At 35.4% G+C, this 13122-nt stretch overlaps 1 protein-coding gene across 1 annotated transcript in view; it reads left to right on the plus strand.

The window, feature by feature from the left end:
- Window positions 1–4792, plus strand: part of LOC115421803 (contactin-3-like) — a 113702-nt gene extending 108910 nt beyond the window's left edge. The window contains exon 22 of the mRNA XM_030137741.1: window positions 4695–4792. Coding sequence (XP_029993601.1) covers window positions 4695–4792 — 98 coding nt within the window. The remainder of the gene's footprint in view (window positions 1–4694) is intronic.
- Window positions 4793–13122: the final 8330 nt, after the last annotated feature.

Genomic DNA, 13122 nt, shown 5'->3' on the forward strand with positions numbered 1-13122 from the left:
AGTGTTGGCAACCTCCATATGCATACTAGGAAACTGCATATCCATCAGTGAAGCATCAAAACTTTAAAGATACACATAGAGCACCTACCAGTGCAATACAGAAATCTGCACTATTATTAGATTGCATTTAATATCTTTAAATGTGACATTATGTGATGCAAAAGATAACGATATCGTCTTTTTCTTCTTAAACAAACTGCAAACCATAAAATAACCAAAAAGTACAATTTCATGTCACATTTCTGTTTCTCTATTCAAGCATCACATTTATTCAGTTTCTTTTAGACTTCTAAAACACACTTGGCCTTTTCAAAAAATTCTTTGTAGTGCAGGAAAAAAAGCCTTTTGACAAAAGATGAAATAAAACCAGTCCCTCTTTCCTGATCTGTCTCCAGTTACGCTGTTGCAACACACCGCAGCCTTTGTGGTGGTGTAAATCTTTGTTTATACTCGCACAACATTTGGTGAGAATTAGCCGATGACAGCATAGGTGAAGCATTTGAAAACAGTTCAAAGAAAAAGAATCGTTCTGCTGGTACATGGAAAGGTGTTAGTCACAAATAAATGGCCACATGTCTAATTGATAAAGGTTTCTACCAGTAATTATACACCAGTCAGCCGTGGCATTTTGACCACTGACAGGATTATTTCAATACAATGGGACCTTTCACTGGGTTGGATATATGAGACGACAACTGAACTGAAGCAGCAAAATGAACAACGTAAGGAACTGAGTGACTTGGACCAGGTCCATATTGTAACAGTGATGACTGGGTCCACAACTGCAGGTCCTGTTGGGTGTTCCTGGTTCCCAGTCTAAGGACCATTGATCATCTGTGGGAGGTGTTGGACAAATAAGTCAAATCCATAGACGTCCACCCCTTTTATTCCAGGACTTCAGGGATCTGGTGCTAACGTCTTAGTCCAGAATCCACGCTAGGGATCTAACGATTGCCGATATAACGATAAACCGTGGTAAAATTGTCAACGGTTAGTATTACCATTTCAATTCTAATTATCATGATAACCGTGTTTGATCGCCGCACTTTTCCGGAGAAAACGCCTATTTAAAGATTTGCTTTTATGTCAAATATTTGAGTATAGTTTTAATTTATTACAATTTTGATTTTATATACCAAATATTTGGAACCAATATTCACTTTTAAAGTCTTTGAGGAGGTTCATTAAGCATCTGTGTGTTATTTATGCAATAAATTATATACATTTTTCAAATCAGATTTTATATTTTTTGTGTATTTTAGTCCTTTTGTGTTGATATAGTAGGTTAAAGAAAAAAAATAATAGACAGATGATTTAGATGAAGTTGTGCTGAAAAAAAAGACACCAAACATGGGTAAAGTAAACATTTGTTTATATAGTATATAAAGGCAAAATCAAAAGGACTGAAAAACGGCCAAAATAGGCTCAGACCACAATATTTGAATGTTTCTGCAACAGAGGGTACATTGTACCAATTATTTTATTTGTTTGTTTGTTTGTTTGTTTTTTTCAAAATACAACTTGGTTAAATTATTTCAGTGTGTGTATAAGTACTTTTTGAACATTTTGAGCACAATTTCAACAATACCGTGATAATATTGGTAACCGTGATAATTTTGGTCACAATAACTGTGATATGAAATTTTCATATCGTTACATCCCTAATCCACACACACCTTCAGAAATCTGGTGGAGTCTAGGCCTTGAGTCAGAGCTGTTTTGGGGGAAAAAGAGGAACCCATGCAGTATTAGACAGGTGCTAATAATGTTATGATTGCATAGATGCTGGAATGGTTGAGATCTGGTTGTTGTTTTTTGGATACTTTTGGTAGGAATGAACAAGAAGATCTGGAGGTTCTCTGAATCAGTGTTTCCCAACCAGTACGCCGCAGCACATAAGTGTGCCGTGAGAAATCATCAGGTGTGCCGTGGAAGATTATCCAATGTTACTTGATTGGCGAACGGCGTGATATGCACGACTGTATGCACCAATGATCCAGTCTATAACAACGCTCTCCCGTTTACCTTTGTAAAAGTGAACGTGAACCGGCCCTGAGGCGGTGCATTCTGTTGATAAAGCCCCCCTCCCTAGTGATGCGCAGATCAGCAGGTTACAGGTGGGACTCATGGATCAGGTTGGGGTGGGGGTGGGGGTGGGGGTGGGGGTGGGGATGCCTCTGTAATACTACGATGGATCTCAATCCGTAAGCCTGGGGAGTCTGTCTGAAGGGTCCCTGAATCACCCCTCTCAGCTTTCTGGTTCCAAACACCCCACGACAATGTTGCCCCACTGCTGCTGAGGAGTTCCCCATTCTGAAAAATATGTGCCGTGGCTCAGAAAGGTTGGGAAACACTTCTCTGACCCAGTGATTTTCCATCACTATTTCTCCATGTCAGACATGCTCAGATCCCTATTTTTGCCCATTTTGCATTTTACGACCATTGACAGTGATTAAAATAGTGATTTGCACATCATATAGTGATTTCCCCATCTTGACTGTTTCTAATGCATCAACTTTTATCATTAATGAACTGATTGTTTTGCACAAGCTCACACTGAACTGTCAACTTACTCTAATGCGCTGAAAGTCCTTTACACTCATTCGATATATTTCTCCATAGCACATACATATACGATCATGGAAAAAATTATTAGACCACCCTTGTTTTCTCCAGTTTCTTGTTCACTTTAATGCCTGGTACAACTAAAGGTACATGTGTTCGAACAAATACAATGATAACAAAAATAGCTCATAAGAGTTTAATTTCAGAGCTGATATCTATCCATTTTCCATGTTTTTCTTGATAATAACCAAAATCACTTCAGTTCTTACATCAATAGCTATGGCATTGTACTGACAAAAACAGTGCTTTTAGGCATTCCATGTTTTCTTTTCTGTCTGTTTTAGTCACATGATACACACAGGAGTTAGTACTTGATTGCATAACCGTTGTTTTTGATGACTATTGATGGTCTAATCATTTTTTCCGTGACTGTACTATGCCCATTGTACGTAGTATACAGGGTGGGGAAGCAAAATTTACAATATTTTGAGGCAGGGATTGAAAGACAGTGTATGACCAGTTAGTTTATTGAAAGTCATGAGAATTTATTTGCCACAAGAAAATGTACATAATAGAAAATGTTTTTATTCTATGTGTCCTCCTTCTTTCTCAATAACTGCCTTCACACTTCCTGAAACTTGCGCAAGTGTTCCTCAAATATTCGGGTGACAACTTCTCCCATTCTTCTTTAATAGTATCTTCCAGACTTTCTCGTAATAGTTTTGCTCATAGTCATTCTCTTCTTTCCATTATAAACAGTCTTTATGGACACTCCAACTATTTTTGAAATCTCCTTTGGTGTGACGAGTGCATTCAGCAAATCACACACTCTTTGACGTTTGCTTTCCTGATTACTCATATGGGCAAAAATTTCTGAAAAGGTATGGATAATAGTGTTAGGTATGATTATGACATCAATATATGTTTGGTTTCAAAACAATTGACGTAGTGCCTGCTGAGAAAAAACAACTAAATGTTTATTGTAAATTTTGCTTCCCCACCCTGTAGATACTGTTCATACTGTATATTCTGTACTTCCTGCCAGAGGCGATTTCTCAAAGACTGCGAGGGAAGCTCGGTTTCCCCTAAAATTACGAAAATTAAATGGTTAAATATGTACGGTTGTGTTGACATTTCATTGACTACAAATGTGTTAGAATACTTGACAGAGTTCAGTTTAATACCGTCGCACATTCTGCTGTGAAATTAGAGAGAAACCACAACGAAATTACTTGTTCATTTCTTGCACTGTAAATAAAACACACTCATTGTACTTCCTTGTTTCAATTTAACATAATTTCAACGTTTTCTTGTTTACTTGGTACGATAAGGTTACTGACCATTTTCCTAAAAGGGAACAGAGGGCCGAATTTATGTTTAAATAACTTGACTTTCTTTTTTTTATGTAAGCCGACAATGAAATCCCCTCTCTGAAAGACGAGCAGCCGCCACTGCTTCCTGCATTTGCTGCTTATTGCACCTCTGGCTTGATGCTAAATTGCATTTCTTTGCTGTGTACTTGTACATGTGTACATCTGTATCAATGAATTGAATCGAGGTCTGCATGTTCACTTACACCTTATATCCCACCCTCTGAGGTCCCATTATAATGAGATGATCCCCATTAATACCAATTTCAGTCAGTGTTATAATGTTATGGCCGATCAGTGTATAAACAAATAGGATTTTATCAGTGTACAGATATTAGAAAAACTTGATCTCATTTTCGTCCTGAATTGCAGACTTTTTCAAGCAGACATCTTGAACTTTTATGCTTATGCGAGTCAGTGAATCTTACCCCTCTCTAATACATACTTATGTTGTGGAAAACTAAGCGTCTAATGCGCAGTTAGAATTCCTCGCATTCTCTTCAGCTGTCAGCGCAGTTAACGGGAGCAAAAAAATCCAGCAACTGCTGTGAAAAAGATATCAGCGAGTTTCAAGATTAGAAATGAGTTTCTCAGATGGATGTCCTGAAAATTGCAGGTTTAAAAAAAAAAATAAAATAAAAGGAGGGAAAAAAATCCTCTGTTCTCCTGCCAACTGCATCTTATTCCTCAAGCAGGTCTTACATCAGCTTATCATGTTCTTTTCTATTCATCTATATTTTTTTATTTTTTATTTTGCAGGTATGAGTGCCCGCGGCTCAAAGGCCTGGAGTTTGGACATCTCCCCCCTCTCTTTGCTTCTCACCATTGCAATATCAACATTCAGGTCAACGTCGTGACACAGTGAAAGACTCTGCTCTGTTTTTAAGCCTTCAGTGTTGGTATTCTTTTCCTTCGTGAAAGTTGCAAAGCATGGGGTTTCCTTCCTTTCTTTTGTTCCTCTTTTTTTTTTTTTTAATTTTTATTTTGGAGGTGACCACATGTGAGTTTGTGGGTACGATGCAGCACAAAGGCAGAAGCTGCTGTCAGACACTTAATTATAGTATATGCTTGAGCTTTTTTTTTTTTTTTTTTTTCTAACGTAGGTCTGTTTTGACATTTTTTGCCGGTTGGGAACAATGCTCCATTTCAACTCTTATCGACTCTAGAATGATACAGATGCCTTACTTCCATTCATGTGCCAAAGTAGTTTCAGCCTTTTCTTGTTGTTATTGCTAAGATAGCTACACGCTTTCTTCAACATTTTATTCCTCACATTTTCTTATAACCAGAAGTCTCAGTGTACCTTGCGGAAGGTCGTGATGAGAGGTCGTTCTTTGTATTTCTGAATAGTTTTGTCTTTTTTTTTTTTTTTTTCCTCTTCGCATCGGAATTGGCAAGTAGGAACGTGCTCATTCACCCGTGCCCGTGCCTTTGGAGATTCTTATAACGGCGTCACTTATAGACACTAGTCAGAGATTCATAGTGTTTTAGAACATACTGTGGCCGTCCTCATCTTTATGTGCTCCATTAAAAGTTGGTTGTGTCCCAGATGAAACTCATAAAATAGCTCACGGTGCTGGTGGTGGCCATTTACGTTTGATCATTTGATTGTGGAGAACTGAATGTACCATGAGGGCTGCTAAAGGTTTAAATGCTTCCAAGCATTTATTGTTATGGTACGCACACATATACACACATATACACACACACACAGTGATGGATTGGACTGAAATCTGCATCTGCAGAGATTAAATCCACCTACAGTATACACAGCAGCAGTAGAGGTGTATTTTCCTTAGCACTAATGTTGAAACAATTAGACAAAATCACTTTAATAATTCTGACTTTGACAGTTACTGACGTCAACTTTTTATATTAACCCTTTCATGCATAGTGGTCAACACAGTGGACAGCTGTTCTATTTATTTATTTTTTTATTATTTATTGGTTTATTTAATAGGGATCATCCATATTTATCTAATCCAATCCAACTTTATTTGTAAAGCACTTCAAAACAACTGCAGTGGACTTAAGTGCTGTACAGAAGAATAATTAATAATAATAATAATAATAATAATAAACATTATTTGTATAGCACCTTTCATACAGAAATTGTAGCCCAAAGTGCTTCACATTGATTGAAAAAATACAATATTAAAGTACATTAAGATTTGATTAGAAATACAATAAAATAAAAATAAATATAAAAACAGCGTCCATTAAAATATTTGATTATGCATAGAATTTTTGAAGTGCAAGAAATAAGATGAAATTTGAGAGAAATACAATAAAATAAAAATAAAAATAAAAGCAGCGCACATTAAAATATTTGATTATGCATAGAATTTTTGAAGTGCAAGAAATAAGATGAAAATCATTAAAATCATTAATTAAAATCAAAAGAGAAGAATAAAGAATTTGGTGTTTTAGTTCCACATCAGCTGACACAGTGGACACTTATGCATCATCCCATACACTGACATTCATACCATTACTGTAACTTTGCTGTTTATGCAAAGTTACATGCTAATGCTGATTGTTATTAGACTGTGATTAACAGTTTAGGGTTTTTTTTGTAATAAAAGTTGTTTTTTTGCATATTATCTCCATGCAGGTATGTCAAAATGTGAGAAAATATCAGATTAGCAGCATTAAGAATGTTTTTATTTCATCGTTTTCTCACAGTCAATCAGTAAATACATGTTTCGTTGCGTCTAAAATTAAACACATCGTTTTCAGCTGAGAGGACATTTTTGTAACTCCATGAAAAATAGATTTGTGAAAAATCAATCGCATTGTTTTTTTTTTTAATGCCTACAGAGGAATAAAAACACTGAGGAAAAAAATCTTGATTAAGGTTCATATAATTCATGCATGAAAGGGTTAAAGATGAGATTGTGCTGCTTTTGTTTGTTTTATACAAAACCGAATGATATCTAATACGGTGTATGAAATGTAATGATAAAGCAATGCATTGAAACTCTAATATCAAATTACAAATATCAGTCATTTATTTACTTATATACTGCATTTCAAAAACTTAGAAAAAAGCAAAACCACCAACAAATCAACATTCAAGAAGTTTATTGTCAAATACACAAAAGTACTGAGCAATTAAATTCTTACTTTGCGAGATCCCTTCACAATTAATGTAAACAATTAAACGAAACTATAATGAAATAAAGGAAATAAACAGTACTATTAAAACTAATTTAAACTAAAAGGAAATAATCTGTATACTAAGCAAGGAAAAATAAATAGGTAAAATTAAATGAAGCGAGTAAAAAAAAAAAGATTGATTGTGCAAGATACAAATACTGTCATAATGCTATACATCCACAGACTGTATCATTTATTAAATTAAGTACAAAGCCTATTGTTTCCACACATTTGTATTATGGTATGGCCAAGTTTTCTTCTTCAAACTAAAACTCATACACACTTTGACGGTAACTTAAAATAACTGTGTCTTATAATCTTGATAATTGTAATCTGATAGTTTACATTATAGCTCTGTTAGCTTCGCTCTGTTTTTTTTTTTTTTTTTTTTAACTCTTTATTGAAATTAGAACATTGTCAGTCAGAAATAAGGTTGAAGATGGACCAGTGGAGTTGAATTAATGAAGGATTCAGACCCAAGCATAGCATTAACAGTTTATGTAGATCACAGGGAAATATTTTAAAATGCATTATTCCATTTTTAAAAAAGCAAATTATCACTCCTTGAAGAAAAACTAAATGCTGTCCAACTCAAAACCGAAGTAACGAAAAAAACAACTATATTTTGATCGCTAACTAATTGATTGGCGTACATTCCCTCAGTTCCAAAGATAAGACAACTCAAATCTACTTGTTTATTTTTCCTGTTCTGAGTTTAAAAGCAGTATCAAACTCATTTTCTCTGTTCATTATCTGTTTAGTGTCGACCATAAGTTGACCATATGTCCCATTGTACAGCACTTTTATCCCATTTTGATTGGCTGCAGTTTTCAAAGTCAACGCCACAGGAAATACGCTTTTTCTGAAATCTGGCTTTTATCCAATGGCTGTCACAAAAGCAGGAAAGGCTGTCATCATAGGCCTGTGTTGACTTCAGTCAGACTACGCATGTATGGTTCATATACAGGTTAATCTGCAACTGTCTTTGCTGCTTCCTATGCTGCGTTCAAAGGGTGAGTCACCCCAAAGTTGCAAGATATTCAGATTTCAACAAAATATAATGGAAACCATATACCATGGCATAAAGAAACAGAAACGTTGCTACATCAAAGACAGGGAAAGCACGTATGGCAGAGTGAAGCAGGTAGAAGACAACCTGAATTTTTGAGTTTTTTTTTTTTAATTTCTTTTCTTTTCAACCCATAGAGACCCAGTGCTACTTTTGTGACTGTTCCCAAATAATTTTTTCTCTATATTTAACCATTTTTAAGTGATTTATCACCATTTATTATAAAATGATCCTCTGTATTTTACATTTTTCAGTGGAAATCATATATTTTCCTATATTTAATTCATTGATCATGTAGATGTTCATAAAACCTCAGATTAAAGTTCGGGGTTATGGAATCAGAAACATAAAAAAAAGAAGAAAAAGTGACTTTTTCAGCAAAGATATAAATAACTGAACATAAACCCAGTGTCTCCATCCACTGTCATTGATCAAACTCCATTAGTTTGACTCATGAATCAATGTTGTTGAAGATGACAGTGTTTCTACGGTAACTACAGAGCCTCTGAACGTCCAAATGGCTCATATCTGATTATAATTTACAGCTGAAAAACTGCATTTTGCTCCAATTATTTACATGTATTGATAGGATTAGAGGATAGACAGGTATTAAACTGTTTGGATCAGTAGATGGTTTTGGTCACTGGTGGCTGTTTGGGTGTTTATGGGTTAACTTCACATGAAAAAGGTCAGTAATGCAACATGATGCCCACATTTTTCAACATTTTTTCATATAAATATACTCTTTTCCCACATTTGTTTTGCGGGACTCTTCAAGTCAAGCTGCATCTTTCTTATTAACTCAATCAGCATGAAGTCCAAAAACAGGTGAATATTTTATAGTATTAAACCCTGCAAATAAACAACTGTTTTAAGGCTCAGTGTGTAATATTTAGTGACATCTAGTGGTAATGCTGTAAATTGCAACCACCTGATCCTCCCCTCACCAGTGTTTGTTTTCCTGTTCTGGGCTTTTTGGTTGAAGGAAAAACATCTCCGGTCTCAAATGTAGTAGGTGACAGTAGCGTACCTTCAATCTGGACTCATTAAAAGAAAAAAGAAGCAAAAGTCTGATTTTGATGCAATACAACAGAGACGCAACATAAACTACTTATTGTAAGGTAGCAAAAGATTGAAAAATGTAAGTAAGTAAATAAGTTTTATTTATAGAGCACTTTTCACAGACAGGGAGTCACAAAGTGCTTTATAGTGCAAGATACAATTGAAAGCAATTAAACATACAAATAAAATACATTTTTAAAATGCAATTAAAATACAATTAAAGTGTGATAAATACATTAAGTGCGATCAGTTTGTAGCAGCCCTGAATTAGTTAGATTTAAAATGCCTGCTCGAACAATAGTGTCTTAAGCAGCAGATTCTTTTAAAAACCCCTGAATCTTAACATTCAAATGAGAAAAACTCTTCCATCAGAGTGAATTCACTGACATCGACCCATAAAAATAAAAGTCTAATAAATATGCATTACTGTTGCAGAGTCTTAAAAAGTTTGAATCACTTACTGGAATTTTACATATTTTTGACAGTTGATTCAATTTAGTGCCTGTTGAAAACACTGAATACAATGTGCAGGAAATAAGTGAAATTAAGAACTTGGGCTTTAACCCTATAATGCCAAATGTATCATATTTGATACATGAGTTTTGAAGCCCTCTACATGATCAGTGTGGTTTTTTTTTTTCTTGAAAAACCTGATGTATACAATTAGATACATGCAATACACAGATGATCCACCAGGGGGGAGGAATTCATTCACCAGAGGCCTTTCCGGTGACACTACAAGACTGTCATTAATGAGGAAGAAGGAAGAACTTTGACAGTTTTGAACAGGAATTACCAATTTGTTAGACATGTTTGTGTTACATTATGTTTGTTCAAAAATAATAATATTTGAGCTTTGAGAGCTGATATATCAAATATGATACAAAATTGAAACTCATAAATTGAAATTTATTTGGGGTTCTTCAGAGGGACCAATAAAGGCTCCAGTTTCAAAGAACTGGAATTTTCAGTCAGTGATTTACTGGTTCAGACTTTACAGGGTAAAGTGCAAAGGAGGTCACACTAAATACGACCACTTTGGTTTAAAGAAGTTGTTTTCTGTTTTTCCTGCTGTACATACTTCACATATAACCAGACTGGATCTAAATACAGAGACTGACGAATGCATATGCGACTAAACCAACAAACCTAATACTGGATCAGGACTTTTGCACAGCACTGTATCTTTATTAATCCTGTATTTATTTTCAGGAGACCTCTCACTTCATAGCAATGTTTATTAATTTAGGAAATCTCAGAATACAAAATGAACAAAACCTAAACAAACTTAACTTGACTGGGGAAAAAAATGAATGGTACTGGGACTCATATCATCTGCCATAGCAGGTACCTGCTTTTTAGACCATTAAAAACTATGGTTATGCAGTCAAGTACTAACTCCTGTATGTGTCATGTGACTAAAACAGAGAAAAGAAAACATGGACTGCCTGTCATTGATTTAATGGTTCAGGATTTACAGGTTTAAAGGTGTTTGAATCTCACTGGACGTCACAAAAACACAGAAGACACCTGCTATAATCCATTACTATCCTGCGAGCATCACCAGTAGTTTAACTCCAGTATGAAAGGATGTAAACTACGTCTAAAACTGTGTTAATAACAGTCATAAAAGTTTAGTTAAATTCTGCTAAAATCCTGTTTTATGTAAATACACCAATTAACACACTCACCTTCCTCAGGATGTCTTCACACCACACTGGAATGACTGATATTTTTAATTAGATGCTAGTTTTCTTTACAAAGAAGGAAGTATTTCCATGGTATCTACACCTCATTGGGTGTTATCCATCATAACTTCAACACCTTTTGGAATCTGTGATGAGTCCATATTTAAATCCAATCTGAAAACATGACTGTGGGCTACGGGAAACTGTGAAAGTGTGACGGCCTTTTTGCTAGTTTCAGATGTTTTACAGCTGAATTTGATGTTTCTAAAAACACAGGATGTTTAATTGATGATGAAAACAATCAGTAATTGCAGCTCAGTCTACATCCATCTGGGCGACACACACACACACACACACATGCACACACACACATAGTAACCATATCATCGTCATCACAGTCGAGGCAAGAGGTTTAAAGTGCTGCCAATTGTGCCAGTCTGTTGAAAACTAGCCACCAGCTTAGACATTATTTGGCAACATGTATGGTCATCTGTGTTTTAATACTTTGTGAATCTGTCCTTTGTTGTCAGTTGGATGGGCTTTTTCGCGTGCAGTATGTGTTTGTCATTGTTTCTTCATGCGTTTCAGCTAAAACCCACTGCTCAGGTAGTCAGACCTGCTTCAGCAGATTCAAGCAGCAGGAGCAGATAGATCAGAAATCTGTCTGCACATGACGCAAGGGTCTATTTAACAGTCAAACTTGACAAATGGTGAGTGTGATTTAGCAGACATTAAAACATCTTAATAAATTAGAGCAGGCCTGAGGGGCTTCTATAGGAAAGGGCAGTGGAGTAATGGTTCTAATGACACCCACACAAGACCAATATATCAGGATTTAGGAAGGACTAAATCAGGACAATCCCATCAAGATTGCACCGGAAAGATTCAAGGCTGTGTGTGTGTGTGTGTGTATGTGTGTGTGTGTGTGGTTATTACTTTACCCTAAGGTGTCACAGACAAGTGTTTTCAAGAAGGCCATTCTGCCGTTTGGGAAAAAGTCGTTTGAGCTCATTTGTTTGTACTTAACAATGGTTCAGGGCTTTGAGAAACAGAAGCGTTGCAGGTGTTGGAAACACAGTAACACAAGGTCAGGGCGAAAACCTGCATTTAACCCCGACAGGACATGGACGTGTCAGGGTAATGGGATTAAACTACAACAGATTGCTTAAAATAAGTTAAAGCTCTAAAATCTACCACAAGAATATCATAATTTTGCATTTTTCACTCAGATTCATTGAAACATTGTGACATCTCGCTTTCGATTTTGGTTGTGTTTTATTAGTTTTTCATTTAGGAAATACATAGTTGATGTGATTTTTATTCTATGTTGTGTGTTCGTCAGGGGTGAGATACGAAAAGGTTGGGTTTTTTTAATATAAAAAAAAATAAGAAGTATTGTGCAGTAAAAACTCACAACGTGCTTGCCATCTGTCGCCGTAAAACTGGCACAGCTAAAACAAAAAAATTGGATGACAGATTTCATCCGATCCACCCAGAATACAAGGATTATGTATGAAATAAATGGACAAAGATGAAAATTAAAGACAGTTTATTGCTGTCAGCTTTGTAAACACACACAAAAAAAGTTGAATTTTGTTATCCTTGTTTTTATTTCAGTTGAAAATGTTTTACTCTCTTAGTTTTTGTCATTTCATTACTTTTATTAATGATTAATACTTTGGTCTTTTGCACCTCGCAAGAAGTTTGTGTTAAATGTGAAGGAAAAAAATGCAGCCTTCTTCTTCTTCTTCTTCTCCTTCTTCTTCCTCTTCTCTGATTCGTGTTCCAAAATGTTGTTTTTGTGGCTTTTACCTGTGACTCTGTACACATTCTTTTGTCACAAAATGTCACTGTTAAGGAAACAAATGTTTACACAGAAAATACATCTTTCTGACAGAATTATTGATTATATGAACTGAAAAAAACAGTTTTTGACTTTCTGTCCTGGGTACATAGACGCATTGCCAACCTTTCTGTTTCTGTAATGTATCAGTACTGTGGAGCTGTTTAGGTTTTCATTTTCTCTTTTTTAATGTTTGATATGGTTCCTATTTGTCTTTTCTTTTACAAAAAGTCTGCACAAAGGTCAAGTGTTGCTTTAAAAGACAGAATTAAGAGTCAGTATTGGCTCATGGAAAAGCCAATGCACTACGATCTCTCTTGCCTTTATACAGTGAGCTGTACATACTGTATGTACACTGTTGTGATT

Source organism: Sphaeramia orbicularis, chromosome 7 (genome assembly GCF_902148855.1).
Source record: "Sphaeramia orbicularis chromosome 7, fSphaOr1.1, whole genome shotgun sequence".
Lineage (NCBI taxonomy): Eukaryota > Metazoa > Chordata > Actinopteri > Kurtiformes > Apogonidae > Sphaeramia > Sphaeramia orbicularis.